At 46.4% G+C, this 25,702-nt stretch overlaps 2 protein-coding genes across 3 annotated transcripts; both read right to left on the bottom strand.

Annotated features, from left to right (window-relative positions):
- Positions 1-1,754: 1,754 nt before the first annotated feature.
- LOC148048590 (stomatin-like) lies at positions 1,755-10,560 on the bottom strand. 2 transcript variants are annotated; one of them, XM_087703660.1, is made up of 7 exons: positions 10,474-10,560; positions 9,651-9,751; positions 8,687-8,759; positions 8,355-8,437; positions 5,638-5,841; positions 2,870-2,950; positions 1,755-2,073 (listed from the first exon to the last, which is right to left on the bottom strand). In XM_087703660.1, exons 1-7 carry the CDS (start codon positions 10,526-10,528, stop codon positions 1,921-1,923), a joined length of 750 nt encoding a protein of 249 aa, XP_087559786.1. In that variant the 5' UTR covers positions 10,529-10,560; the 3' UTR covers positions 1,755-1,920. The 2 variants fall into 2 exon arrangements, with proteins under 2 accessions (XP_087559786.1, XP_087559787.1); XM_087703661.1 differs by having other exon boundaries at positions 1,917-2,073; positions 2,862-2,950.
- Positions 10,561-13,237: 2,677 nt separating this feature from the next.
- On the bottom strand, positions 13,238-24,199 carry LOC106552042 (stomatin-like). Its single transcript, XM_087703659.1, has 7 exons — positions 23,939-24,199; positions 17,887-17,990; positions 17,018-17,090; positions 15,744-15,826; positions 14,091-14,294; positions 13,768-13,902; positions 13,238-13,473 (listed from the first exon to the last, which is right to left on the bottom strand). Exons 1-7 carry the CDS (start codon positions 24,159-24,161, stop codon positions 13,282-13,284), a joined length of 1,014 nt encoding a protein of 337 aa, XP_087559785.1. The 5' UTR covers positions 24,162-24,199; the 3' UTR covers positions 13,238-13,281.
- Positions 24,200-25,702: the final 1,503 nt, after the last annotated feature.

Genomic DNA, 25,702 nt, shown 5'->3' with positions numbered 1-25,702 from the left:
GCCTCCAGCCCCCTAATCATACAAAGAATGGTTACAGGGATTGGGAGTGGTACAGTGGCCTAGAGGTGGCGCTCTCGCCTCACAATCAGGAGCCTGGGAGTTCGATCCTAGAGGCAGATATTTATCTCTCTCCGCACGATGAGAGTACATCTGCTGAACAAAACTCCGCATCGGCGACAGGAAGGCATCCAGCCAGGAAACAGTTGCTCAGACACCATGCAGTGATGGTGAATCTTGCCGTCTTCAAGGAAAAAGTGCCGGTGCATGCGCCAGAGTGCCGGAAACTCAAAAACCAGCTGGCCAGCATGTGCATGCCTGTTTTGGGGGCATTTTTTGGGCATTTTAGACTGGTTTTCGGGCCATTTTGCAGGCCATTTTCAGGTTATTTTTCATGCCATTTTTGGCCTGAAAACAGACTCTGGTTTTTGGCCATTTTTCAGGTCATTTTTCGGGCCGTTTTCAGGAGGTTTTCCAGGTGCTCTGGCACCTGTGAAGACCAGCACTGGAAACCAGGAGAGCAGCGTGTCATAGATTCACCATCATGGGGCTATTGTCTAGTCTAATGAAAAGAAGCAGCGTTACAATATGAGCCGCTCCTACAAAGATAAGTGGGTCCAACTCTTTTCCAGAGCACCGAAAGGCAAGATGAGAAACAACGGATGGAAACTAAGCAAGGAGAGAAGCAATCTAGAACTAAGGAGAAATTTCCTAATCGTGAGAGCAATCAACCCATGGAACAGAAGTTGCCTCCAGGAATTGTGGGTGCTCCATCACTGGAGGCTTTCAAGAAGAGACTGGACAGCCATTTGTCTGAAATAGTGTAGGGTCTCCTGCTTGAGCGAGGGGTTGGACTAGAAGACCTCCAAGGTCTCTTCCAACTCTATTCTGATTGAAAGTATGTTCTAAGTACTGGGGGTTCTAAGTATGTTCTAAATTACTGGGCCTCCGAAAGGCCTTCACCCGTCCCATCTCAGGCTAAGAGGCATTGATATTGGTCAAAATAGATTTTTTTTAAAAAGTCTTTTTTAAAAATCTTCTACACATCACTCAAAGCCATAAACTGTAGTTTGCTCACAAGAGATGGAATCATGCAACACACTGACACAATCCCACACAAACACTATGGGGCAGGGGTCACCAACCTTTCGGACCTCAGGGACCACTACATTCATAATTTTAAACCCCACGCACCACTAATATGATCTGCCTAATGACCAGCTGGGTGGGTATGGCTAGGTGGTCCTGTGACTAGACGGGTGTGACCAACTTGATGTCCCTCACGTCAAGGGGCACCTCGCTAGCCTCTACTCACCACTCCTCGCCTGCCTGTCTGGGCTCCTGAGGGCCCCCATGGGGAGCAATTGCTGGAGCTAAGCAGCCACCACGAGAAAGAGTTGGCAAAACTCCTCAGTTCAAGTGACAGAGAAGGAAGCTCAGCAGAACAGTGGTGAAATTCAAATTGTTTGCTATTGGTTCTGTGGGCATGGCTTGGTGGGTGTGGCAGGATAAGGATACTGCAAAATCCCCATTCCCTCCAGATCAGCTGGGACTCGGGAGGCAGAGAATAGATGGGGGCGAGGCCAGCCAGAGGTGGTCTTTGCTGGTTCTCCGAACTACTCAAAATTTCTGCTACCGGTTCTCCAGAACCTGTCAGAACCTACTGAATTTCACCCCTGGTCCATAACCTCTGAACTCTCCACCCGCAGAGGACCAGATGCCAAGGTGATCTCTTTCTTTAAATTTTATTGTGGTTAGGGGGGGAGGGAGAACCATAGAAACAACAGCAAACATTAAAAACAAAACAAATACATCTACCCCAATATCTTCTAAGGTGGCCTTGGGTTTTGAAGGATCACGGTTTCTCCCTGAAGCAGCCCACGTTGAGAGGCTTCCTTCTCAACCCTTGTCTGCGGAACTCAGTTACACAAAGATGATAGTGGAGGTGTGTGGGCTAGGATGGGCGCTGTCTGCCTTAAAGCAACGGAGTTGGATGGAGGCAGGAGAGTCTTGAAGGAAGATGGAAAGTTCTTTCACCGGCCTCGGTTGCGGCGTCACATTCCCTAGGGAGACAACCTAGAAGGAAGGGGACCACAGGTTCTTGAGGAGGCATTTGGAAAACCCTTGCGACATTCAGAAGCGCTAGCTTTACCTGGCCTTCACTTCTGCGATTCCCAAAGGTCTTGTTTATGTCTTAGGATAAGCAACATCTGGAAAGGGATGAAGCTGGACCAGGAATGGATTGTGTGAACAAGAGGTCCACCTAAAGATATAACACTCTGCTATGCAGGCTCTAAAGGCCTCTTTAGAGATGGAATCCATAAATCTAGAGCATACAAGGAACGGTTTCAGGAACTGGGCATGGCTAGTCTAGAGAAGAGAAGGACCAGGCGAGACAGGATAGCAGTCTCCCAATATTTGAGGGGCTGCCACAGAGAGGAGGGGAGGTCAAGCTATTCTCCAAAGCACCCAAAGGCCAGACAAGGAACAATGGATGGAAACTGTTCAAGGGGAGATTCAACCTGGAAATAAGGAGGAATTTTCTGACAGTTAGAACAATCAACCCATGGAACAGAAGTTGCCTTCAGAAGTTGTGAGCTTCATCACTGGAGGCTTTCAAGAAGAGACTGGACTGCCCTCTGTCAGAAATGGTGCAGTGTCTCCTGCTTGGGCACCGGGGTTGGATTAGATGACTTTTCCATCACCATAGTAACTGGTGGACACACCCTGCACTTAGCTAAGTTACAACTGACTAGATCTGCCCAGCATATTGAGACGGAAATTCCCACAGTTGATAGGCGCAGAGGATAGAAGGGCAATTATGGGTGAAGAGTAGAGAGTAAATCCAACATTTGCACACTGACCCTCTTACATTTACACGTGTCTTCACATTCTTGATCTCCACGTGTTCTACTGTGACTCCCCAGTCAACTGTGACATTGTCCAGCAGGACCTGGTGAAAAACGGTACAGAGAAATGTGGACCAGGGGTGACGCGATAGTGGTCTTCCAATATCTAAGGGGTGGCCCCAAAGAAGAGGAGGTCAAGCTGTTCTTCAAACCATCTGGAGGCAGGACAAGAAGCAACAGATAGAAACTCATCAAGGAGAGAGGAGCAACCTGGAACTAAGGAGAGACTTCCTTAACAGCGAGGACAATCGACCAGTGGAACAGCTTACCTTCAGAAGATGTGGGTGCTTCATCCTTGGAAGTTTTTAAGAAGAATTTGGACAGCCATTTGTCTGCAATGATATAAGGTTTCCTGCCTGAGCAGGGGGTTGGACTAGAAGACCTTCAAAGTCCTTTCCAGCTCTATTATTATATGATAATAAGTGGAATGGCTTGCCTTTAGAAGTTGTGGGTTCTCCATCACGGGAGGTTTTTAAGAAAAGACTGGACAGCCCCCTGTCTGGAATGGGAGAGGGTCTCCTAGACTAGAAGACCTCCAAGTCTTCTGGAGATTCGTACCCTCACCACCGTCCAGGCCTTCCGCACAGCCCTCAAGAACTGGCTAGCCCGTCAGGCCTGGGGATAATCTGATTTTGCCCCCCCCCCGAATGCTGAGTGAATGTTGAGTTTTATTATCTAATTTTTACTTTGTGCACATTTCTTTTTTGTTATTGTCCCACACTTCCTTTCCCTTTGTGATTGTAAGCCGCCCTGAGTCCCCTCAGGGAAAAGGGCGGCCTATAAATAAACAAATTCAAATTCAATTCAATTCAAGTAGCCTTCCCAACTCTGTTATTCTCTTAGCAATCACTATATATATGTTATATTTATGCTGATAAATAAATAAAGGGAGACTAGTATAGATCTATTTCAAGCTATTTAGCTCTCATCAGCTAGCCATACCCAAGTTTGGGAATCGAACCTGTATGGTCTCTTGTGACGAGCCTAATGACAGAGAGTGGAAGTGTGACCTTCCTCCCATACTTGGGCATACCAGGGGTTGTGACTTTAAGTATATACCTCCCACCCTGGCTGGCTGATAAAGGAGTCGTTCTCTGTAGCTCGAATGGTTAACTCCCTGCCTGGGAGGCAATGGAGCACAGGTTCGATTCCCAAACTTGGGTATGGCTAGTCTCCCTTTATTTATTTATCAGCATAAATATAACAAATGTAACAAAAAAGGCAACAGTAAAAAAATATTGGGTTTCTGTCTGTATGGTCTCTTGTGACGAGCCTAATGACAGAGAGTGGAAGTGTGACCTTCCTCCCATACTTGGGCATACCAGGGGTTGTGACTTTAAGTATATATATATATATATATATATATATATATATATATATATATATATATATATATATATATATATATATATATATATATATATATATATATATATATATATATATATATATATATATATATATATATATATATATATATATATATATATATATATCCTTTTTTTTTTTTTATAGACTTCTTTTTCAAACCCAATGGTCCTACTCTTTTTTTTTAGCCTGGGCCTTAACGCCGTCTACACAAATTAGACCTGAAGCATGCTCAACCAAGATTTGATCTGGTATGATCTCTAAGCCTATCGCTGAGAACTATCAGAAGTGAACAAGCATCTTGGATGGGAAGGGAAACAGACAGACAGACAGAATCTTGCCGTCTTCAAGGAGAAACAAGTCCATTTGGGACAATGACCTGGATGCCTAAGAATCTCCATAGACATAGCAATAGCACATAGACTGATACACCACTTCACTGTGCTTTCCAGCCCTCCCTATCCACGTTCCTGATCACTAAGATAAGAATATTCCTTAGTCCCAAGTGTATTTATTAATCAAATTAATCAAGCCACCCATCTCACGAAAAGCAACTCTGGAAGGCATACAGCAAGATGGCCTACTAGTTCTTTTTAGTCCAATAAAGTCAAGTTTCCAAATTGAGTGCAGTTTCTCCTGATGGATGTGTCCGTATGTTTCTGTTCTTGTTTTGACAACAACAACAGAAGTAAATTGCAATTGGATTTCTCCATTTAACTTTTCATGATTAGCGACACTTGGCTAAGCATTTACATTTGCTGTTCGATGTTACCTAATTCTGGTTTCCAACACATTCCTCTAGGTGTCATACTAGAATTATTGTCTCCCCTGAAAGTATTAACTAGGTTTAATCACGTTTAGCTTCCAGACAAGTTCCTGAACTTGAGCCTTGTGTTAACAAGGATAGCAATAGCCCTTAGACTTATATACTGCTTTACAGTGCTTTTACAGCCCTCTCTAAGCAGTATACAGAGTCAGCCTATTGCCCCCAACAATCTGGGTCCTCATTTTACCCACCTCGGAAGGACGGAAGGCTGAGTCAACCTTGAACCTGGTGAGATTCGAACTGCCAAACTGCAGGCAGCTGGCGGTCCGCAGAAGTAGCCTGCAGCACTGCACTCTAACCACTGTGCCACCATGGCTCACCCAGGGACATACTCTGGAGTCACAGAAAAGAGGGGCTCTTTCCCACAAACTAAAGACAAAAGGAGCCTGAAATGTCTGGTGGACAGGAAGAGGGCAAAAAAAAAAAAATGTCTATAGTTATACCACCGGCAAGAGTCTGTCAGCGAGCAGCAATCAAGAAACTACACCGATGAAACTCCACATGTTGTCCTGGGATCTTTAGTTCTGGCAGGTGTACCTGGATCTCACTGGCAACTTTTTCTCGGTCGGAGATGAGGTGGGAGAGGGTTTGGGCCCCCAGCGTATTCTTCATGATGGCTTTCGCTAGAAGGCTGGTGGCTGCGTCCGCATCGGAGACCTTGGTTACGGCCAGGAAGGCATCTTTGACCCGGTAATAGACCACCCCATCTACATCAATAATCAGGGGGTCTTTTGTAAAAATCTGCAGGAGAGACGAAAACAGGGCAAAGAGATGGCTTTTATTTGTTCTAGGTTGCTTCTCTCCTTGATTCGTTTCCACCCATTGCTTCTTGCTCTGCCCTCAGGTGCTTTGGAGAACTCCCTCTTCTTTGTGGCAACCCCTGAGATATTGGAAGACTGCTATCATGTCTCCCCCGGCCTTTCTCTTCATTAGACTATACTAAATTAGACTTCAACAGAGCTGGAAAGGACCTTGGAGGTCTTCTAGTCCAGCCCCCTGCTCAAGCAGGAGAACCTATACCATTTCAGGTAAGTGACTCTCTAGTCTCTTCTTAAAAACCTTCAGTGATGGAGTGCCTATGATTTCTGGAGGCAACTTGTTCCCCTGATGAATTGTTCTAACTCTCAGGAAATTCCTCCTTAGTTCTAAGTTGCTTCTCTCCTTGATTAGTTTCCACCCATTGCTTCTTGCCCTGCCCTCAGGTGCTTTGGAGAACAGCTTGACTCCCTCTTCTTTGGGGCAACCCCTGAGATATTGGAAGACTGCTAATCGTGTCTCCCCCTAGTCCTTCTTTTCATCAAACTAGACATATCCAGTTCCAGCAATCGATCTCTATATATTTTAGCCTCCCGTCCCCCTAATCATACATCATGTTAAGCCGTATGCGCTGGTTTAGAAATCACACCTGTCGATTTCATGCAGCGGGCTAAATCCAAACCAAAGATACCACACGACGCATTTAACAACATGCGCGGATTCCGCCTTTGTCTTGCTTTCCAAGAAATTTCAACCGTGCTCCCAAAAATCTAAAGATCAGGCTTAAACGCGGCTAGCAAAAGGATGGCCTGCCGTTTATAAAAGAGATGGAAATATCACTGAAATATCATGGAAAGGAGACATTATTTGGAGAAACTGAACAGCCGCAAACATAATCTGCTTAAGGGTTATTAGATTTCCAGACAGTTAAATTCGAGTCAGCTGGAGCAGCATACGTAATCTATTTAACATTATTAGATTTCCGGCCAGTTAGTCTTGAATCAGCTGTAAGAGAACAATTATTGTCTCTTATGCGAAGAGACAAGCAGTGAATCTGGAAGAAACTCAAGAATGAAAACAGTAGTTCGGTTTTCATTATATTGCCACAATGGAACTACAGGAGCCTATAATAAAACCTCCATCCTCACCGACAGGGGAAAATCTATTATTAATATCGGCGCCACCCAATTCTCAGCCACTCTGGGTGCTTACACAAATTATTTCATTGCACCAAGCGGTAAAATAACGCAGTGATTCACAGCCAAGTTTGGTCCCAAACCAAACCGATTGTAGGACACAATGGGAGACCCCAAATCTTGAGCAACTTTTAAACCCAAGGAGGGTCAGGTTGAGGCTCCATGGGCAGTACGAGAGTCATTTCCCCGGCTTAAAGACTAGACAGCTGTACTAGGTTTTCAATCTTAGGTAGGCAATTTAAACAGTGGCGTGGTGGCTCAGTGGCTAAGACGCTGAGCTTGTCGATCAGAAAGTTTGGCAGTTTGGCGGTTTGAATCCCTAGCGCCGAGTAACAGAGTGAGCTCCCGTGACTTGTCCCAGCTTCTGCCAGCCTAGTTCAAAAGCATGTAAAAAATGCAAGGAAAATAGGGACCACCTTTGGTGGGAAGGGAACAGCGTTACATGCCCCTTCGGTGTTGAGTCATGCCGGCCACATGACCACGGAGATGTCTTCGGACAGCGTTGGCTCTTCGGCTCTGAAATGGAGATGAGCACCGCCCCCTAGAGTCCGGAATGACTAACACATTTGTGCAAGGGGAATTTTTACCTTTAGGCAATTTAAGCAACTTTTCCCCAAAAAGCAAGGAATAGAAGAGAGGAGGAGACATGCCTTAAAAAACTGGCACCCTTTATAAAACTTGTTCATTGGGAAAAAGTGCAACCAGATGACTTCTGATTTTGAGCTTTCCTTCTCCTATGAATGTAAATCAGACCACACATTTTTGGAACTAATGAGGAAAGTGAGACACTTTTTTTGTGGGGGGTGGAAATAAAGAATAGAGATATTGCAGGGAAAATAGATTAGATAGATAGATAGATAGATAGATAGATAGATAGATAGATAGATAGATAGATAGATAGATAGATAGATAGATAGATAGATAGATAGATAGATAGATAGAATAAATGATAGAGATGAAGATGGTAGGTACGTAGGTTGATGATAGAAAAAGGGATAGACAGAAAGATGATAGAAGAGATGATAGATAGATAGATAGATAGATAGATAGATAGATAGATAGATGATAGAATAAATGATAAAGATGAAGATGGTAGGTAGTTAGGTAGGTAGATGATAGAAAAAGGGATAGATACAAAGATGATAGAAGAGATAGATGATAGATAGATAGATAGATAGATAGATAGATAGATAGATAGATAGATAGACAGACAGACAGACAGACCAACAGACAGACAGTGACAGACAGACAGATACTATAATATCTGATGTTCACAACTGAAGAATGAAAGGAAACACTCACTTCCTGGAATGGCAATTCAATCACTTTTGTCCTCATGTCGACTTTGGTGAGACTGTCTATGCAGGGCAGAATGAAATAAACCCCTTTGGGAAAAGAAATGACATCTCCGTCAACATAAAAATCTAAGCCTCCACTTCAACCTGACAAAAACAAATCAACCACTTAACAACCCTTACCAGAAAGGTGGTAAACCGGCTCGAAATTCACTTGCTAACTTTCTTGCTTACAAATAAGAAATTCTGAGCTCGGTTGTGGTCCTTAACCTCGAAGACCACTTGTCATGGTGAGAATTTAGCTCAAGGGCACCCCATGGCTTCCGATGAATTACTCACCTGCTCCTCTTGCGACATTTTTCCGTAAATGTCCGAACCTCATGATGACCGGCTCTTCATATTCAGTAACAATCTGAAACAAGGAATTCCGTTGCATGTTTCAGCCTAATTCAGCCTTAAAAAACCCTTTTTATTAAGTTACTGTGAATTCCTCTCATTCACATCCAGCAAAATCTTTCAAGGGAGGATTTACAGTCACAGACCACAGAATAGAGTAGAGTAGAGTAGAGTAGAGTAGAGTAGAGTAGAGTAAGAATAGAATAGAAACAATAGAAGAATAGATAAGAATAGGTTATCCAACCTCTTCTTAAAGACTTCCAGTGTTGGATCAGCCACAACTTCTGGAGGCAAGTTCTTCCACTGATTAATTGTTCTAAATGCCTGGAAATTTCTCCTTAGTTCTAGGTTGCTTCTCTCCTTGATTAGTTTCCACCCATCGCTTCTTGCCCTACCCTCAAGTGCTTTGGAGAATAGCTTGACTCCCCTGAGATATTGGAAGACTGCTATCATGTCTCTCCTAGTCCTTCTTTTCATCCGACTAGACATACCCAATTTCTGCAAACGATTCTTCATATGTTTTAGCCTCCAGTCCCCTAATCATCTTTGCTGCTCTTCTCTGCACTCTTTCTAGAGTCTCCACATCTGTTTTACATCGTGGTGACCAAAACTGGATGCGGGATTCCAAGTGTGGCCTTACCAAGGCCTTATAAAGTGGTATTAATCCTTCACGTGATCTTGATTCTATCCCTCTGTTGATGTAGCCTAGAACTGTGTTGGCTTTCTTAGCAGCTGCTGCACAGAACTGGCTAATATTTAAATGGTTGTCCATTTGAGGATGTTTGAGGGTGATATGGAGATTGTCACAGGATGTCGGTTCTCCCAAGCAAAACAGCTTTTTGCAATTGACTGATGGCGGAAGTTTATCAATGCCAATGGCACCCAAGTATTATTAGTTTTGTTTTACCTGTAAGCAGAGGCAGAAAGAAACTGGAAAAGTCACGAGGAGGCATAGAACTGACAAGACCAGCAGGAACAATTCTCCCCGAGCCAAATTATCTTCTGGATCTTTTGGGGCAAGAGAAAGGAAGAAGAGAAACAAAAAAAAAAGTTGTGTTTTGGGAAGTTGGATGCAACAGTCGTCTTCACCAAAAATATGAGGGGTGCTTGGTGCTCTCTGAGCTGGGTAGTTTCCTTGGGGACGTTTCGTTAGCCAAACTAGGTAACATCATCAGTGCTAGAAGCAGGGGAGTTTGTGGAGAGGAGGAGAAATAGGAGAAGGAAGAAGGAAAAAGGGAGAAGAGAAGGAGAGGAAGAGAGGAAGAAGGAAAGGAAGAGGAGGAGGAGGAGGAAGGAGAGGAAGGAGAAGGAGGAGGGAGGGAGAAGGAAGAGGAAAAAGTGGAGAAAGGAGGAGGAGGAGAAAAAGAGGAAGAGGATGAAGGAAGAAGGAAAAAGGGAGAAGAGGAGAAGAAGAACAAGTGGTGGTGGAGGAAAAAATAATAGAGTGGGAGTGTGGGTTTGTAGGGAGGAAGAAGAGGAGGAGAACTGGTGCTCTCTAAATCTGGTGGCTTTCTTGCAAGACGATTCACGACCCAACTAGATGTGATCAGTTCTGCAAGGGACTGGGGTTTGTGGAGGAGAGGGAGAGAGAAAGCGGAGTCCCTGGTGCTCTCTAAGCTTGGTTGCTGCCCCCCACAAGATCCCTCTGTGAAAAAGCAAGCGATTCCCCCAGCCCCTCATCCCCTCCCCATGGAATGAGTCTCTGCCCCGCCGTTCTCCTTGGCCCTTGCCTGGAAATTTGTCGGAGTCCGCCGGTTCCTCCGGCTTCTTCAGAGGCACCGACATGCTTTCGCCTCGCTCTCTCGCTCCGGAGGCGCTCAAGGAATCCCCCTCCCCCGGCCGTCTCCGGCAGCCAGCCCCCAGCCCCCCTCCCGGCAGTGGACGGCGGTTGCTGGGCTGCTAACGCTCGACTCTGCCGTTCCTCGCCTCTTCCCCCCCCCCCCAGCCGGCTTCAAGCCTTCGCTTTTACGCGCGGAGAGCTGTCCGAGCGCACCCGAGCCACTCCGTCCCCCGCTTTCGCGACCGGCCGTAGAATTTAGAATAACAGTTGGAAGGGACCTTGAAGGTCTTCTAGTCCAACCCCCTGCTTAGCCAAGGAAACCCTACACCACTTCAGACAAATGGTTATCCAACAGCTTCTTAAAAACGTCCAGTGTTGGAGCGTTCGCAGCTTCTGGAGGCAAGTTGTTCCACTTTTCATTAAACTAGACATCCCCAGTTCCTGCAACCTTTCTTCGTATGTTTTAGCCTCCAGTCCCCTAATCCTCTTTGTTGCTCTTCTCTGCACTCTTTCTAGAGTCTCCACATCCTTTTTACATTGTGGCGACCAAAACTGGATGCCGTATTCCAAGTGTGTCGAGATGTGGTGAAAAAACCCCACAGCGGAGAGAATGCTTGTAGCTCCGGGTTGAACTGTGGGGTTCCTGGCCCTTGATGAGCTGTTTCCTTGCAGCCGTTTCATCACCCAACTAGGCAACATCATCAGTGTTAGAAGGGAATGGGTTCTGTGGAGAAGAGAAGTGTGGGATCCTTGGTGCTCTCTTGAGATGGATTGTTTTGAGCCGAGATGGCACAGTGGTTAAATGCAGCACTGCAGGCTACTTCAGCTGACTGCTAGTTCGGCAGTGCAGCTGTTCAAATCTCACTGGCTCAGGGTTGACTCAGCCTTCCATCCTTCCAAGGTGGGTAAAATGAGGACCCGGATTGTTGTTGGGGGCAATATGCTGACTCTGTAAACCGCTTAGAGAGGGCTGAAAGCCCTATGAAGCGGTATATAAGTCTAACTGCTATTGCTATTGCTATTGTTGCAGATATTTCACTACCCAACTAGGTCACATCATCAGTGTTAGAAGGGAATGGGATTTGTGGAGAGGAGGACTGTGGGGTCCTTGATGCTCTCTGAGCTTGATGGTTTTCTTGCAGCTATTTCACTCCCCAACTAGGTCACATCATCAGTGCTGGAAGCAACCCTCCTTCCCTTTGAGCACTGATGACGTTACCTAGCTGGGTAGTGAAACGTCTGTGAAAAAACAACCCAGCTCAGGGAAAACCAAGCTCAACCGCAGCAGGCTCAGGAGACCCCCAATGGTGCCCTGGCACGGGCGAGCCTCTAGTAAATCGCACACCAAGGGTGCCATTCTGGAAAAACCAGTACGTGTTCTTGTGGAAGAGTGGCACAGACCGGGATTAAGGACAGGGTGGGGTGTTTGCTTTTACCCCTGGCACTAAGCCAGTCTCCGGGTTCATTGTTTAGGCTTAGCATGAGAATCCAACGATGGTGGCTTCCCATCACTGAAGTTGTGCGGGCATCAACAATGCCGATTGGGACTTTTATGGTGAACCAGAGGTTGAGCTGATGGGAAGGACCACTTTTTAACAGAACGATAACAGAGCTGGAAGGGACCTTGGAGGTCTTCTAGTCCAGCCCCCTGCTCAGGCAGGAAACCCTATATCAGTGTTGGCAAACCTTTTCAGCACTGAGTCCCCAAACCGGAATGCACGGGCATGCTCATGTGCTGCAGTACCGAAAACCCAAAGACCAGTGGCCGGTGTGCACATGCCTGGGTTTATTGGCCGCTTTTGGCGATTTTTCAGGCCACTTTTGGGCCTGAAAACAACCCAAAAACCAGTCTGAAAAACGGCGCGAAAAATGGCCTGAAAACAGCCTGAAAAATGGCCTGTTTTGGGGGCCATTTTTCAGGGCGTTTCTGGCATGCCGGAAACCAGAAGAAGAGCTGACAATGGCGCATGTGCCCACAGAGGGGTTCACCATCACAGCCCTCTACCATTTCAGGCTTTGATGCAAAACACCCACTGAATTGGAGGGAAGGAAGGAAAGAGCCAAGTGTCGAAAATTGTCATGTTCCTTTTGCTGAGTCAAGTGCTGGAGCTGGTGGCAGACTCGAATGATGAGGAGGTTGGGGAGGAACGTGGGCTGGTGCTGGAGTCTGGGGAAGGTCTGATAGATGCTCTGCGTCGGACGCAGAGATAGAGCCATCCAACATTTCCCAGCTGTCGGAGAGGCAGCTGCCTTTGGAGGCTGATATGAGTGAGAGGGAAGAGCAGCTGGGTCCTGTTCCAGTGAAGGTATGCACAGAGCAGTTAGGAGAGGTGAACAATGGAGGACAAGGAGTCGACTCAGGAAGCAAAGCACACGTGGACACTGAATGGCCCCTCCCTGGCTGGGGAATAAATAGAAGGAAAGGGGAGTTGGTGGCCGTAGGAGACAACAGTTCGTATTTCTGAAGGTTTTGCTCATTGTGTTTCATGCATCAAAGACTGCTTGCCAGAACTTAATTTGCAGCCTTTCGTCTGGGAGCTCATGGCCCTGCAATTATCCTACTGAATTGATAAGGTCTGTACTGCAGTTAGCTCCTTGCAGGAGTCTCTTGCTTGCCAAAGAAGTCTGTTTCTTGTTTCTGCTAAGGTTGGGTCAGAACACCACCTCTGTGTAACATGCTCATGCGTTTTTATTCGAAGGGCTTGGAGGAAAGACAGCAGCTGGTTGTCCTCTGTTCCCCACCCCCTCATTGCGGCTCCTACTTGGGGGAGGCAAAACCATGCAAGATCTCCAGAGGGAGAGGGAAGATGATGGTGGAATTCTTCTCGGCGGCGATGGTGGTCAGCGTTTGCAGGTAGCGGAGCTGGAGGGCGGCGGGGTTCTCGCAGATGATCGCGGCGGCCTTTTGCAGAGCCCGTGAGGCGTTCACTTCGCCCTCTGCTGCGATCACCTGGAAGGCAGGTTTGTTTAATTGGCAGCACCGATTTCGCTATAACTGCTATGTTGAACCAGCCACGATCGGCTTAGGTTCGACAACCAGCATGGTGTGGGCGAGCCCCCATGGCTGGTTGAGCTGAAACCCCTCAGCTTATTAGGTACAAATTTGTAAATCTGAATGAATATCTTCTCTCTCTTCTGTTCTCCCATAACCAGAGAGGGGGGGAAGGTGTACCCAACTGGGAAATGGGCTCCATGCCTTTTCCTAACCCCCCCCAAAAAAGCCCAAATAAGCATCATTTCCCACCTTAGCCCTTGCTTCTCGAGTGGCTTCGGCTTCTGTTGCCATGGCTCTATGAAGCTGGAAAGGTAACTTCACATCCTTGATCTCCACAAGCTCCACCTTGATGCCCCAGTTATCCGTGGCCTTGTCCAGGCTGACCTTTAAAAAGAAAAAGAAAGGAAGGAAAGAAAGAAAGGAAAGGGAGAGAAAGAGAAAGAGAAAGAAAGAAAAAGGCAGGAAGGAAAGAATAGGAAGGAAGGAAGGAAGGAAGGAAGGAAGGAAGGAAGGAAGGAAGGAAGCTCCGAATCCCTGCCAAAGAAGCCACTGCGGCTGTCACTTTCCCGAACCTGCATATTTTGGGCTATCTCCTCTCGGTCGGAGAGAATCTGAGCCAGGTCCTTGGTTCCCAAGGCATTTCTCAAGGTGGTTTGAGCCAGGAGCCGAGTGGCTGTGTCCACGTTGAGGATGTTTGCGACGGAAAGGATCGCGTCCCAAACCCGGTAATAAACGACGCCATCCACCATGATCGTCACTGAATCTTTGGTAAGAATCTAGAAGAGGACAGCAGCGATGGGAGAAAAAAGCGAAAAGCATTTGCAGATAGTCTTCAATTTATAGACTACCATGGAGTCCAAAATTTATGTTGCCAAGTGAGAAATTAGTTAAGTGAGTTTTGGCCCCATTTTATGACTTTTTATGACTGATAACTGCTGATAACGGGCATATGGCTCTAGCCCCCTCTCTGCCTCCGAAGCAGAGCCCTCGTCCAAGCCTTCCCCAGACTCCAGGACTGGCCCATGTTCCTCTCCAACCTCCTCACTGTCCGATTCTATGGCCAGCTCTGCTGGCCGCTGGCAGGCCACAGCAAGAAGGAATAAGAAGAAGACAGACGCAATAAGAAGACAGAATAATGAGAAGACAGATGCAATAATGAGAAGATGGAAGGAAGAAGAAGATAGAAGGAAGAAGAAGACAGAAGTAATAATGAGAAGACAGATGCAATAATGAGAAAATGGGAGGAGGAAGTAGAAGGAAGAAGACAGAAGTAATAATGAGAAGAAAGACACACTAATGAGAAGATGGAAGGAAGGAGAAGATAGAAGGAAGAAGATGACAGAAGTAATAATAAGACAGACACAATAATGAGAAAATGGGAGGAAGAAGAAGATAGAAGGAAGAAGAAGACAGAAGTAATAATGAGAAGACAGGCGCAATAATGAGAAAATGGGAGGAGAAAGAAGATTGAAGGAAGAAGACAGAAGTAATAATGAGAAGAAAGACGCAATAATAAGAAGATGGGAGGAAGAAGAAGATAGAAGGAAGAAGATGACAGAAGTAATAATGAGAACACAGATGCAATAACGAGAAGATAGAAGGAAGAAGAAGATAGAAGGAAGAAGAAGACAGAAGTAATAACGAGAAGACAGACACAATAATGAGAAGATGGGAGGAAGAAGAAGATAGAAGGAAGAAGAAGAAGACTGGCCCATGTTCCTCCCCAACCTCCTCATTGTCCGAATCTGCTGCCAGCTCCTCTTTGGGCCACAACAAACTTTGGTGTCATTCAACAAAATAAAATAGATAGATTTGCTTGGGAAGAAGGTGGTGTTCTCGACTTACGACTGTTCATTTCGTCACCAAAGTTACAACGGCACCAAAAAAAGTGGCTTATGACCATTTTTCACACTTAATGACTGTTGCACTGTCCCCAGAGCCACATGCTCAAAATTCAGGTGCTTGGCAATTGGTTCGACTTATGACGGTTGTAGGGTCCCGGGGTCATGTGATCCCCTTTTGTGACCAGCTGACGAGCAAAGTCCACAGGGACGGACAGCTCGCTTAACGACCGTGTTGCTAACTTAACCGCTGCAGTGATTGACTTAACAACTGTGACAAGACAGGCGATAAAATGGTTGGTTAACAGGTGTCTCACTTAGTAATGGAAATTCTGGTTTCAATTGTGGTCGTAAGTCAAGGACACCCCCCCCTAGAGTACTTACCTCTTGCGGCGCTATATCAAACGATATCGTTCGCATATCCACTGTGACCGCGTGATCTAGGCGAGGTAAAACAAAATAGACTCCTGTGGGGAAAATATATATATTAGGCTCCTTAGACAGTGAGAAGTTTGAAGAGCAAGTCTGGATATTGCATGGAGGTGGGGTGGAAGGATTATATTTCTTTGCAGTCATGTGGTCGTTTGCACTTTCTCACCATCTCTCTCCATCAACATCTTGTCAGAACTGATGAAGCTTCTTGGATGAGAAGTGAAACATCTTCATTCTCAAGAGAAATCCATCCATCCATCTATCCCTCTCATTCATTCATCCACCAATTTCTCCATCCGTCCACCCATCTGTCCATCCATCCACCCACCTGTCCATCTATCCATTTGTCCATCCATCTCTCTCTTTATTCATTCATTCATTCATCCATCCATCCACCCACCCCCATCCGTCCGTCCATCCATCCATCTATCACCAATTTCTCCATCCCTCTCATTCATTAATCCATCAATTTCTCATCCATCCATCTCTTCATTTATTCATCCACCAATTTCTCCATCCATCCATCTACCTGTCCATCCATCCATCCATCCATCCATCCATTGAGAGAGCCAAGGTGGCGCAGTGGTTAAATGCAACACTGCAGGCTACTTCAGCTGACTGCAGTTCTGCAGTTCGGCTGTTCAAATCTCACCAGCTCAGGGTTGACTCAGCCTTCCATCCTTCCGAGGTGGGTAAAATGAGGACCCGGATTGTTGTTGGGGGCGATATGCTGACTCTGTAAACCGCTTAGAGAGGGCTGAAAGCCCTATGAAGCGGTATATAAGTCTAACTGCTATTGCTATCCACCCATCCTTCTCATTCATTAATCCATCAATTTCTCCAGCCACCCATCCATCCCTGTCATTCATCAGTTTCTCCATCCATCCATCCATCCATCCATCCATCCATCCATCCATCTATCTCTCTCTCTCATTTATTCATCCACCAATTTCTCCATCCATCCCTCTCATTCATTAATCCATCAATTTCTCCACCCACCCATCCATCCCTGTCATTCATCAGTTTCTCCATCCACCCACCCATCCATCCATCCAAAACAAACACCCACATCTCAATAAAAGAACTGGGTATTTTCACTCCACTTTCTTGGTCATCCTGTTTGCATTGAAACCTAGGAAGTCCTGTGGTTAGCTATCCAACACATTCCTTCCAAACAATCACAGATCAAAAGGACTCTTTTGGGGGTGGGGGCATACATAACTTACCAGGACCTTTTGACCCCCCTTTTCGAATATGGCCCAGCCTAAAAATGACCACGCGTTGGTATTGCATCACAACCTGCAATGGGAAGATAGGCACAACTTAACCCCCTCTTGGTACCTTCACTTTTCTGGCCCTATTAGTGCTGCTTGTATAATATTCAATGCAATCTGCTCTGCGTGGTATGGCAGAATAAGTTTCATGGAGGGAGGGAGGGAGGGAGGGAGGGAGGGAGAGATAAGGAAGGAAGGAGATGGGAAGAAGAAAGGGGGAAGGGAGATGGAAGGAAGGAGAGAGATAAGAAATGAAGGAAGGGAGGAGATGGGAAAGGAGGGAAGGAGGGAGGGAGGGAGAGATAAGGAAGAATGAGTTGGGAAGAAAAAGGTGGGGAGGAGAGAGGGAGGAAGGAAAGAATAAAAGGAAAAAGATGGGAAGGAAGGAGAGAAGGAAGGAGGTGGGAGGAAGGAAGGAAGGGAGATGGAAGGAAGGGGAGAGATAAGGAAGGAAGGAGATGGGAAGATAAAGGGAGGGAAGGAGGGAGGAAGGAAAGAAGGAAGGAAGATGGGAAGAGAAAGGTGGGGAGGGGAGAGGGAGGAAGGAAGGAATGGAAAAAGATGGGAAGGAAGGAGATAACAAAAGAGATGAGAAGAAGGAAGGGAGATGGAAGGAAGGAGAGAGATAAGGAAGGAAAGAGAGGGGGAGGGGAGGAGAGAGGGAGGAAGGGAGGAAAGAAAGGAAAGAGGTGGGAAGGAAGGAGAGAAGGAAGGAGGTGGAAAGAGAAAGGGATGGAAGGACAGAGAGAGGAAAGACATGAGAAGAAAGGATAGAAGGAAATAAATGGGAAATAGAAGGATTCCAATGATCTCTCACATACCTCTATGCACCCCCAGATGGTTAGGGGGAAAGTTAAAATGACAAAAATATACATTAGGATGATGAGGATCCATTCACACAGGCTATAGCTTTCCTCAAAGTTCCCTGAAAGGAAGAAAAAAATCAAATAAGCATAAAGCAATGAGCACCATCCCCATTGTTTTGCTTTGAACAATTAGGACATGCCCACTCGGAGGGTTAGGTTAGAGCGCTCGTGCCGAGCTTTCCACCTTGTTCAAAGTCCAGCCGATGAAAAAGTCACACAGAGGCTGGACTAAGGAGAAGTCAAAGAAAATAAACAGTCAAAGACTGTTAAATAAAATTATTTTTTTAAAAAAAGACCACTGCAGTTGCAGCCTTAGCTGAGATTCAACCACACTTTTAAAAAAAATATTCAAACAATCCATCTTGCATTAAACAGCATGTCATCTGGGCACAAATATCTTGTGCAATAACAATTAGCATTTACAACCATATTCATTATTTATCTACTCATGACTTAATAGGTAACGCTGAAGGTTCCCCTCGCACATCTGTGCCAGTCGTTCCCAACTCTAGGGGGCGGTGCTCATTTCCGTTCCAAAGCCCAAGAGCCAGCGCTGCCCGAAGACGTCTCCATGGTCATGTGGCCGGCATGACTCAATGCTGAAGGCACACGGAACGCTGTTCCCTTCCCACCAAAGGTGGTTCCTATTTTTCTACTTGCATTTTTTAACATGCTTTTCAACTGCTAAGTTGGCAAAGCTGGGGCAAATAACAGGAGCTCACTCCGTTATATGGAACCAGGGATTCGAACCACCGAACTGCCAACCTTTCTGATTGACAAGCTCAGCATCTTAGCCACTAAGCCATCATGTCCCTTCCCATGACAATCCTCTTCTTAATTTATTCAATTCTATATATTTTCTATATTTCGCTAATCTACTTTCATTTCTAACATTCACCTTTGTTCTCTAACCATCGGTAGAATAGTTCCCATATGATATAATATTTAGTTTGTTCCTTCTCTTTAATTGCATGTGTTAACCTATTCATTTCTGCACCTTTCTAATATTTTCCTGATCACCTTCTCAACCGTAGGAATCTCCTCACTTTTCCAGCCTTGTGCAAATACAATCCTAGCTGCTGTTATTACACGGATAATCAGATATACATATTCTTTCCTATAATTTTCTGGCAAAATCCCCAGCAAAAATATTTTTGCTGGGGATTCAACCAAACTAAGGGAATGAGAAATGCTTGCTTTGAACCGAGCCGGTTTGAAAGAAATTCCATTCCGCCTGGAACATAAAAAATATGTTTGGCCTCTTTCAGCAATGAGGCAGAATTTCCTGCCCAGGATTAGCTCTGGAACTGTTACTATTAAAGAAAAAAGAAAAAACCAAATTTTTTTGACATAAATGTCATTTTAGTCTTATTGTTGCTAATGCAACAAGCATGTTTTCTTCTCCTTTTTCTGCTTTTGAGCCTCTCTCCTGAAGACACATGCCTGCAATTTTCTTGGCAAGAACTCAGATGCCATTGCCTGCTTCCTAGGGCTGGGAGAAAGTGACTGGCCCGAGGTTCCCCCAGCTGCCTTTGTATCTCAGGCAAGACTAGAGCTCCTAGTCTCCTAGTTTCTAGCCCCCAGGGGGCCCTGAAGCGCAGACACCAAACCGGCTCTTCGTGTCTTTTCCGGTCTCAAATAAATTATTCACTTCCTGCCTGCAAATTTCTCGCAGGCTTGCAAAGTTTCTGCCCTGTGCCAAGCGTTGCTTCATCCTGTTCCATGGGAAAAGCCACAACCAGCCGAGTTCACATGATAGGGCTAACACAGCCTTAGCCGTGGTTACGTTTGTGCGACATGCTTTAAACCCAGCAACTTGATTTCCGTTCCCCCCCACTCAAACACCCTGATTGAAATTTTCCCTCCTCAAATCTGGTTTAGTGCCGTTGAGTTTCCTGCCTTTGTCAGCCGTGACTTCTCGTGCACGCCAGTTCATTTTTAAATATAGAACCGCACTCAACCTTGTAAGTATTTTCAGAGGGTGATCACAGAGGTATAAGATCTGGATGACAGCAGCATTGTTGTCTCAGTTACAGTGTGGGAGGGGGGGCACTGGCGGATGTTGTGGCCCACCAGTGGAGGTGGCAGCAGATTTGGACAGTGGGGAGGTTGGGGAGGAAGATGGGCCAGTCCTGGAGCCTGGGGAAGGCTCTGATGAGGGCTCTGTGTCGGAGGCAGAGAGGGGGCCAGAGCTGTAAGCCAGTTATCAGCTGCCTTCAGAGTCAGACATCAGTGAGGCAGAAGAACAGCTGGAGCCTGTTCCCAGTGTGTGCATGCACAGAGTCACCCGACGAAGGGAACAGCTAAGGAACAGGAGTTGACTTGGGAGTAAGGCCACAGGTGGATGGTGAATGGCCCCTCCCAGAGGGAATAAAAGAGGAGCAAAAGGGGAGTGGAGTTTGCAGGAGACAATCAGTTTGCTTAATTGGTTCCTGACTCTCCGAGACTCCTGGCCAAGTTCTGCAGATATCGGCCTGGCAGCTCTCCAAGCTAGATAAGGTATGTGACTGTAAATCCTCCCTTGAAAGACTTTGCTAGATGTGAATGAGCAGAATTCACAGCAAATTAACAAAAGGGTTTTTTGTTGGGACAAGGAGTTTGCTTCAGGCTCTTGGGAAACCTTGGTCAGAATAGTGGAAGACCCTGGAAAGGATTTATCCACCAACTTCCCACGGTCCCTTTCCCTACGGCCAACTCGCAGGACAAGTCGCATTAATATTGAAGAAACGGTGGGACGGAATCATGGAAGAAAGGATGCCAAAGGAAGGATGCCAACGCGAATGATAAAAACCAAAACAGCTTTTAAATTATTTTAAATAATGAAGAGGAATTGTTTAATTGTCCCACAGTGAGCTGTCTCATGGCCAGTCGGCCCCATTCCGTCACAAGGGTTGAGCCTTATTATTCCCCACAGCCGGGAGAAGCTGAGATAGTTCAAATGCTTCTTTTATCCCAATCAGAGATTCTATTTAGTTTTGTCTCTAGTTCGAAGTTGCTTCCAGATTTTGCGTTTGCAATGAGAAAATAAATAAATAAATGAAACTTTGATTCTGTTTTCATACACTGGATAGGGATATGTCCCCTAATCAACAAAGATGAATTGAATTTGAATTTATTTCATTTATATGCTGCCCTTTTCCCTGAAGGGGACTCAGGGTGGCTCACAATCCAAGTCAAGGGAAGGGGTACAAATAAAGAATAAAAAAGACGAACAAAACAATACACAATTTAAAAAGCATACAACAACCATACCATTCGAGGGGGGGGGCAAAAGCTCTTTAGCCCCAGGCCTGTCGGAATAGCCAGGTTTTAAGGGCTTTGTGGAAGGCCTGGAGGGTGGTGAGGGTTCGAATCTCCACGGGGAGCTCGTTCCAGAGGGTCGGAGCAGCCACAGAGAAGGCTCTCCTCCGGGTAGTCGCCAGTCGGCATTGGCCGGCAGATGATTAGGGGGACTAAAGGCTAAAACATAGGAAGAACGGTTGCAGGAACTGGGGATGTCTAGTTTAATGAAAAGAAGGACTAGGGGAGGCATGGTAGCTGTCTTCCATTATCTCAGGGGTTGCCACAAAGAAGAGGGAGTCAAGCTCTTCTCCAAGGCACCTGAGGGCAGGACAAGAAGCAATGGGTGGAAACTCATCACGGAGAGAAACAACTTAGAACTAAGGAGAAATTTCCTGACAGTTAGAACAATTAATCAGTGGAACTCCTTGCCTCCAGAAGTTGTGAATGCTCCAACACTGGAAGTTTTTAAGAAGATGTTGGAGAACCATTTGTCTGAAGTGGTGTAATGTTTCTGCCTAGGCAGGGGGTTGGACTAGAAGGCCTTCAAGGTCCCTTCCAACTCTGTTATTCTATTATTTTATTATAGTAAAACCCGCCATCCTGGGCCCAATGTGTGGGAAGCCAGGCTCTGCCTGTCACAAGCCAGGACAAAGGGTGAGTGATGGAGGAGTAACACCTCCTTAAAAAACCTTGGTCCAGCTGGCCCGGCTGGGAGCACCTCATAAGGGCCCCTTCCCAGGGTTACGGGAGAAGACGCTCAACGGGTTTAGAAGGCGGAAGAGGGCTCTACGCCCCAACGGCAGATCCAGCAGCAGAACCATCTTCTAGGAGAAGGGAAACTCTGAATATAAACCTCCACTGCCTTGTGGCTGCATCCACTCCTGGAAAAGGCTTCCAGAGTCAACCTACAGGCAAAATCTGGAGCCGGAGTCCCGGAAGCAGTTCGTGACTATGTACAACCATGTTGTGGTGACTCCTGCGATGCAGCCGGGAACCCATCGTATCGGCTCTGCCGTTCCATTGGACTATTTCAGCGATGTGGAGAGGAGGGATCTGCTGCTTGGGTAACAATCTGTCCTCCATACTAATCTTCCCAGGCCTCGTGCTCTGGAGAGGACACTCCAGCTTTGACCTCTTCTCAGAGCACAACACCATCGTCTTTGGAGACTGAAGGATGCCAATGCTATGTTATAAAAATGGCTTGTGTAGACTATCGTGTCAAAGCAAAAAGTTGCGGTTGTGATGTCGTTACAACTGGGCCAAAGAGAGTTGGAAGTTGGTGCCTTTTTCTTTTCTTTTTATGTTACATCCCCACTTTTTTCCTTCCTCTCTTCTTACTTTTTCATGTTGTTTTTTCTTCGTATTTTATACTTAGATAAACTAATTAAAAAGTTGCATTAAAAACAACCACAACTAAGAGTCGGTCCTTGGCAGCGTATCATCGACCAAAATTATTTGATTTGACGGCAGCCAATCAATCAAGCAACCCAAATGGCTTGGTCTCACATTCATAATCAATCAAAGTGGTTGATTCGATAGCCCACGAACAATCAAAGGATTTCGATTGGATAGTGTGTAGGAGCCGAGGTGGCGCAGTGGTTAGAGTGCAGTACTGCAGGCCACTTCAGCTGACTGCAGTTCTGCAGTTCTGCAGTTCAAATCTCACCGGCTCAGGGTTGACTCAGCCTTCCATCCTTCCGAGGTGGGTGAAATGAGGACCCGGATTGTTGTTGGGGGCAATATGCTGACTCTGTAAACCGCTTAGAGAGGGCTGAAAGCCCTATGAAGCGGTATATAAGTCTAACTGCTATTGCTATTGCTATTTGAAGGATTGTTTCTTGACAGTTTTGATTTTTAAAACCCCCAAAAACAAAATGGCACCCATCCATGAGCCGAGATGGCGCAGTGGTTAGGGTGCAGTACTGCAGGCCACTTCAGCTGACTGTTACCTGCAATTCGGCGGTTCAAATCTCACTGGCTCAAGGTTGACTCAGCCTTCCATCCTTCCGAGGTGGGTGAAATGAGGACCCAGATTGTGGGGGCGATATGCTGACTCTGTAAACGGCTTAGAAAGGGCTGAAAGCCCTATGAAGCGGTATATAAGTCTAACTGCTATTGCTATTGCTATTGCTATCAATCAAACCCGTAGGACTGATTTCATAGCGCCCAAAGCCTCAATCAAATGGTTTGATTGATTTGAGAGCACATAATCAATCAATCAAACAAGGAAGCCAACAAACAAACAATCAAATGAGTTTGATTGATGTGAGGACAGGTAATCCTAATTGGTTGATTGACTTGATATTACATAACGAAATATGCTTGATTGATTATGCCTTATTGATGTAAGAACCAGCTTAAGGAAATATCCTTGGGCAGCGTAAGAATTATAGAAATAAAATAATAAATAACGGTGAAGAAGGCGGACGTACGTTTATATTTCCGGCTGCGCTCTGTGCATGGTCAGAAGCAGGGTAGTACCCCAGGGGTCCCAAATGGAATCGGCCAAGCGTGCAAGGGAGAGAAAGCCCACCCACCGCCCCAAGAGTGTTAGCCTATCATCTTTGAGATCCCCCTCGAGAGACGGCACTCTGCACTGGCTCAGGAGCTCGCTGCCGCAGGTTAGGAAGCTGCGATTTGGAAATCAAAGCAGCTAGTAAAGATTAATTTTTAAAAAAACCACTCCAGCGGGGCAAAACCACTCCAGCGGATCGGCGGGTCTCACCGTCCAAATTCAGAGGATCCGGGTTTCTCCGGACGCCTCTTTCCACGTCGCCCATGAGACCCACCGCGCTGTTACCCAGGTCGGCGGGCGGGCTTGACAGCAACCGAAAAGAGCCCCCGCGCCTCGCGCGGGATTCCCCAAGCTGCCAGTTGCGGCGCCATCCTTGCTCGCGCGGCGCGGATTCCAACCTCCGCTCGAGTGGCTGAGCCTGCGGAGGATTCATTCTAGGCACATTCACACGACCCGCCCAGCCACCTCGGGCTTGGCTCGCTTGGGCTTTGAGGAGGGACGGTGTACTCCCTCTCCTCCCTCCGTCTTTCCTCTTCCTTCCTTCCTTCCTTCCTTCCCATGTCTTCCCGCCCTCTCTTTCTCTTCCCATCTCCTTCCTTCCTTCCTTCCTTCCTTCCTTCCTTCCTTCCTTCCTTCCTTCCTTCCTTCCTTCCTTCCTATCTGTTTCCTTTCTCCCCTTTCTTCCCATGTCTTCCCTCCCTCCCTTTCTCTTCTCATCTCCTTCCTTCTTATCTGTTTCCTTTCTCTCCTTTCTTCCCATGTCTTCCCTCCCTCCTTTTCTCTTCTCATCTCCTTCCTTCCTTCCTTCTTCCTTCCTATCTGTTTCCTTTCTCCCCTTTCTTCCCGTGTCTTCCCTCCCTCCCTTTCTCTTCTCATCTCCTTCCTTCCTTCCTTCCTATCTGTTTCCTTTCTCTCCTTTCTTCCCATGTTTTCCCTCCCTCCTTTTCTCTTTCAATCTACTTCCTTCCTTCTTCTTCCTATCTCTTTCCTTTGCAATTTCTTCCTTCCCATGTCTTTCCTCCCTCCTTCCCTTTCTCTTGCCATCTCCTTCCTTCCTCTTCCTTCTTTTCTCTTTCCTTTCTTCTCTTCTTTTTCCCTTCCCATCTCCTCCCTCCCCCTTTCCTTCCAATTCCGACCCTTCCACCCCTCCTTCCTTTCTTCCTTCTTCCCTTCTCTTTCCTTTCATCTCTCTCCTTCCTTCCTTCTTCCTATCTTTTTCCTTTCTTCTCTCCTTCTCTCCTTCTCTCCTTCCTTCCTTCCTTCCTATGTCTTTCCTCCCTCCCTTTCTCTTCCCATCTCCTCCCTCCCTCCCTTCCAATTCCTTCGTCCCTTTCTCCCCCTCCTTCCTATCTCTTCTCTTTCTTGTCTCTTCCTTCCCATGTCTTTCCTTCCTCCCTTCCTCCTTCTCTCCCTTTCTCTTCCCATCTCCTTCCTTCCTTTCTCCCTCCCTCCTGCAGATATGAAGAACAGAAATTACCCCAAAGGCCTATAAATTTTGGACAAGAGAGAACTCTTCCACCGGCAGACCAACAAGATAAGAGACCTCTGTCCAAACATCCCCACCGTCTAATGCAGTGTTTCTCAACCTTGGCAACTTGAAGACGTCTGGACTTCAACTCCCAGAATTCCCCAGCCAGCATTCGCTGGCTGGGGAATTCTGGGAGTTGAAGTCCAGACGTCTTCAAGTTGCCAAGGTTGAGAAACACTGGTCTAATGAATATAAACTGAAGCTTGGCCCTCTGTTCTAATGGCAATCTAGTGTTTCTCTCCTTCGTAATTACCGCTCTGAGGCTGCCAGCCCTATTCAATTACTTGCAAACATCTTTGAGAGCTATTTTTCCAGGCTGGTCTGAGATAACACAGAGATAAAAATCTAAGGTTTGGAAACCTCTCCACCTAGGCAGGGTAAGCGGAGGAGGATGGGTGAGGCTAGCAGATGTTCTGCAGATGTTTTCTTGCAGCCCGGAGATGGCT

This window comes from Thamnophis sirtalis, unplaced genomic scaffold (genome assembly GCF_051295495.1).
Source record: "Thamnophis sirtalis isolate CommonGarterSnake01/CBP01778 unplaced genomic scaffold, rThaSir2_p1.2 scaffold_2, whole genome shotgun sequence".
NCBI classification, from domain to species: Eukaryota; Metazoa; Chordata; class Lepidosauria; order Squamata; family Natricidae; genus Thamnophis; species Thamnophis sirtalis.
Note: the sequence above shows the minus strand (reverse complement) of the source record. Positions and strands in the feature narration are given on the sequence as shown.

Excerpts from the sequence above, each read along its gene's own strand:
- LOC148048590 (XM_087703660.1), bottom strand. The coding sequence starts at position 10,528 with ATGTCGGTGCCTCTGAAGAAGCCGGAGGAACCGGCGGACTCCGACAAA. Across the intron at positions 5,842-8,354 it reads TTGAATTGCCATTCCAGGAA|ATTTTTACAAAAGACCCCCT; the intron begins GTGAGTGTTTCC and ends TCTCTCCTGCAG. Across the intron at positions 2,951-5,637 it reads AAGTTGCCAGTGAGATCCAG|GTCCTGCTGGACAATGTCAC; the intron begins GTACACCTGCCA and ends GTTTTTCACCAG.
- LOC106552042 (XM_087703659.1), bottom strand. The coding sequence starts at position 24,161 with ATGAATCCTCCGCAGGCTCAGCCACTCGAGCGGAGGTTGGAATCCGCG. Across the intron at positions 17,091-17,886 it reads CCATCTGGGGGTGCATAGAG|GTTGTGATGCAATACCAACG; the intron begins GTATGTGAGAGA and ends TTCCCATTGCAG. Across the intron at positions 15,827-17,017 it reads AGGGGGGTCAAAAGGTCCTG|GAGTCTATTTTGTTTTACCT; the intron begins GTAAGTTATGTA and ends TTTTCCCCACAG.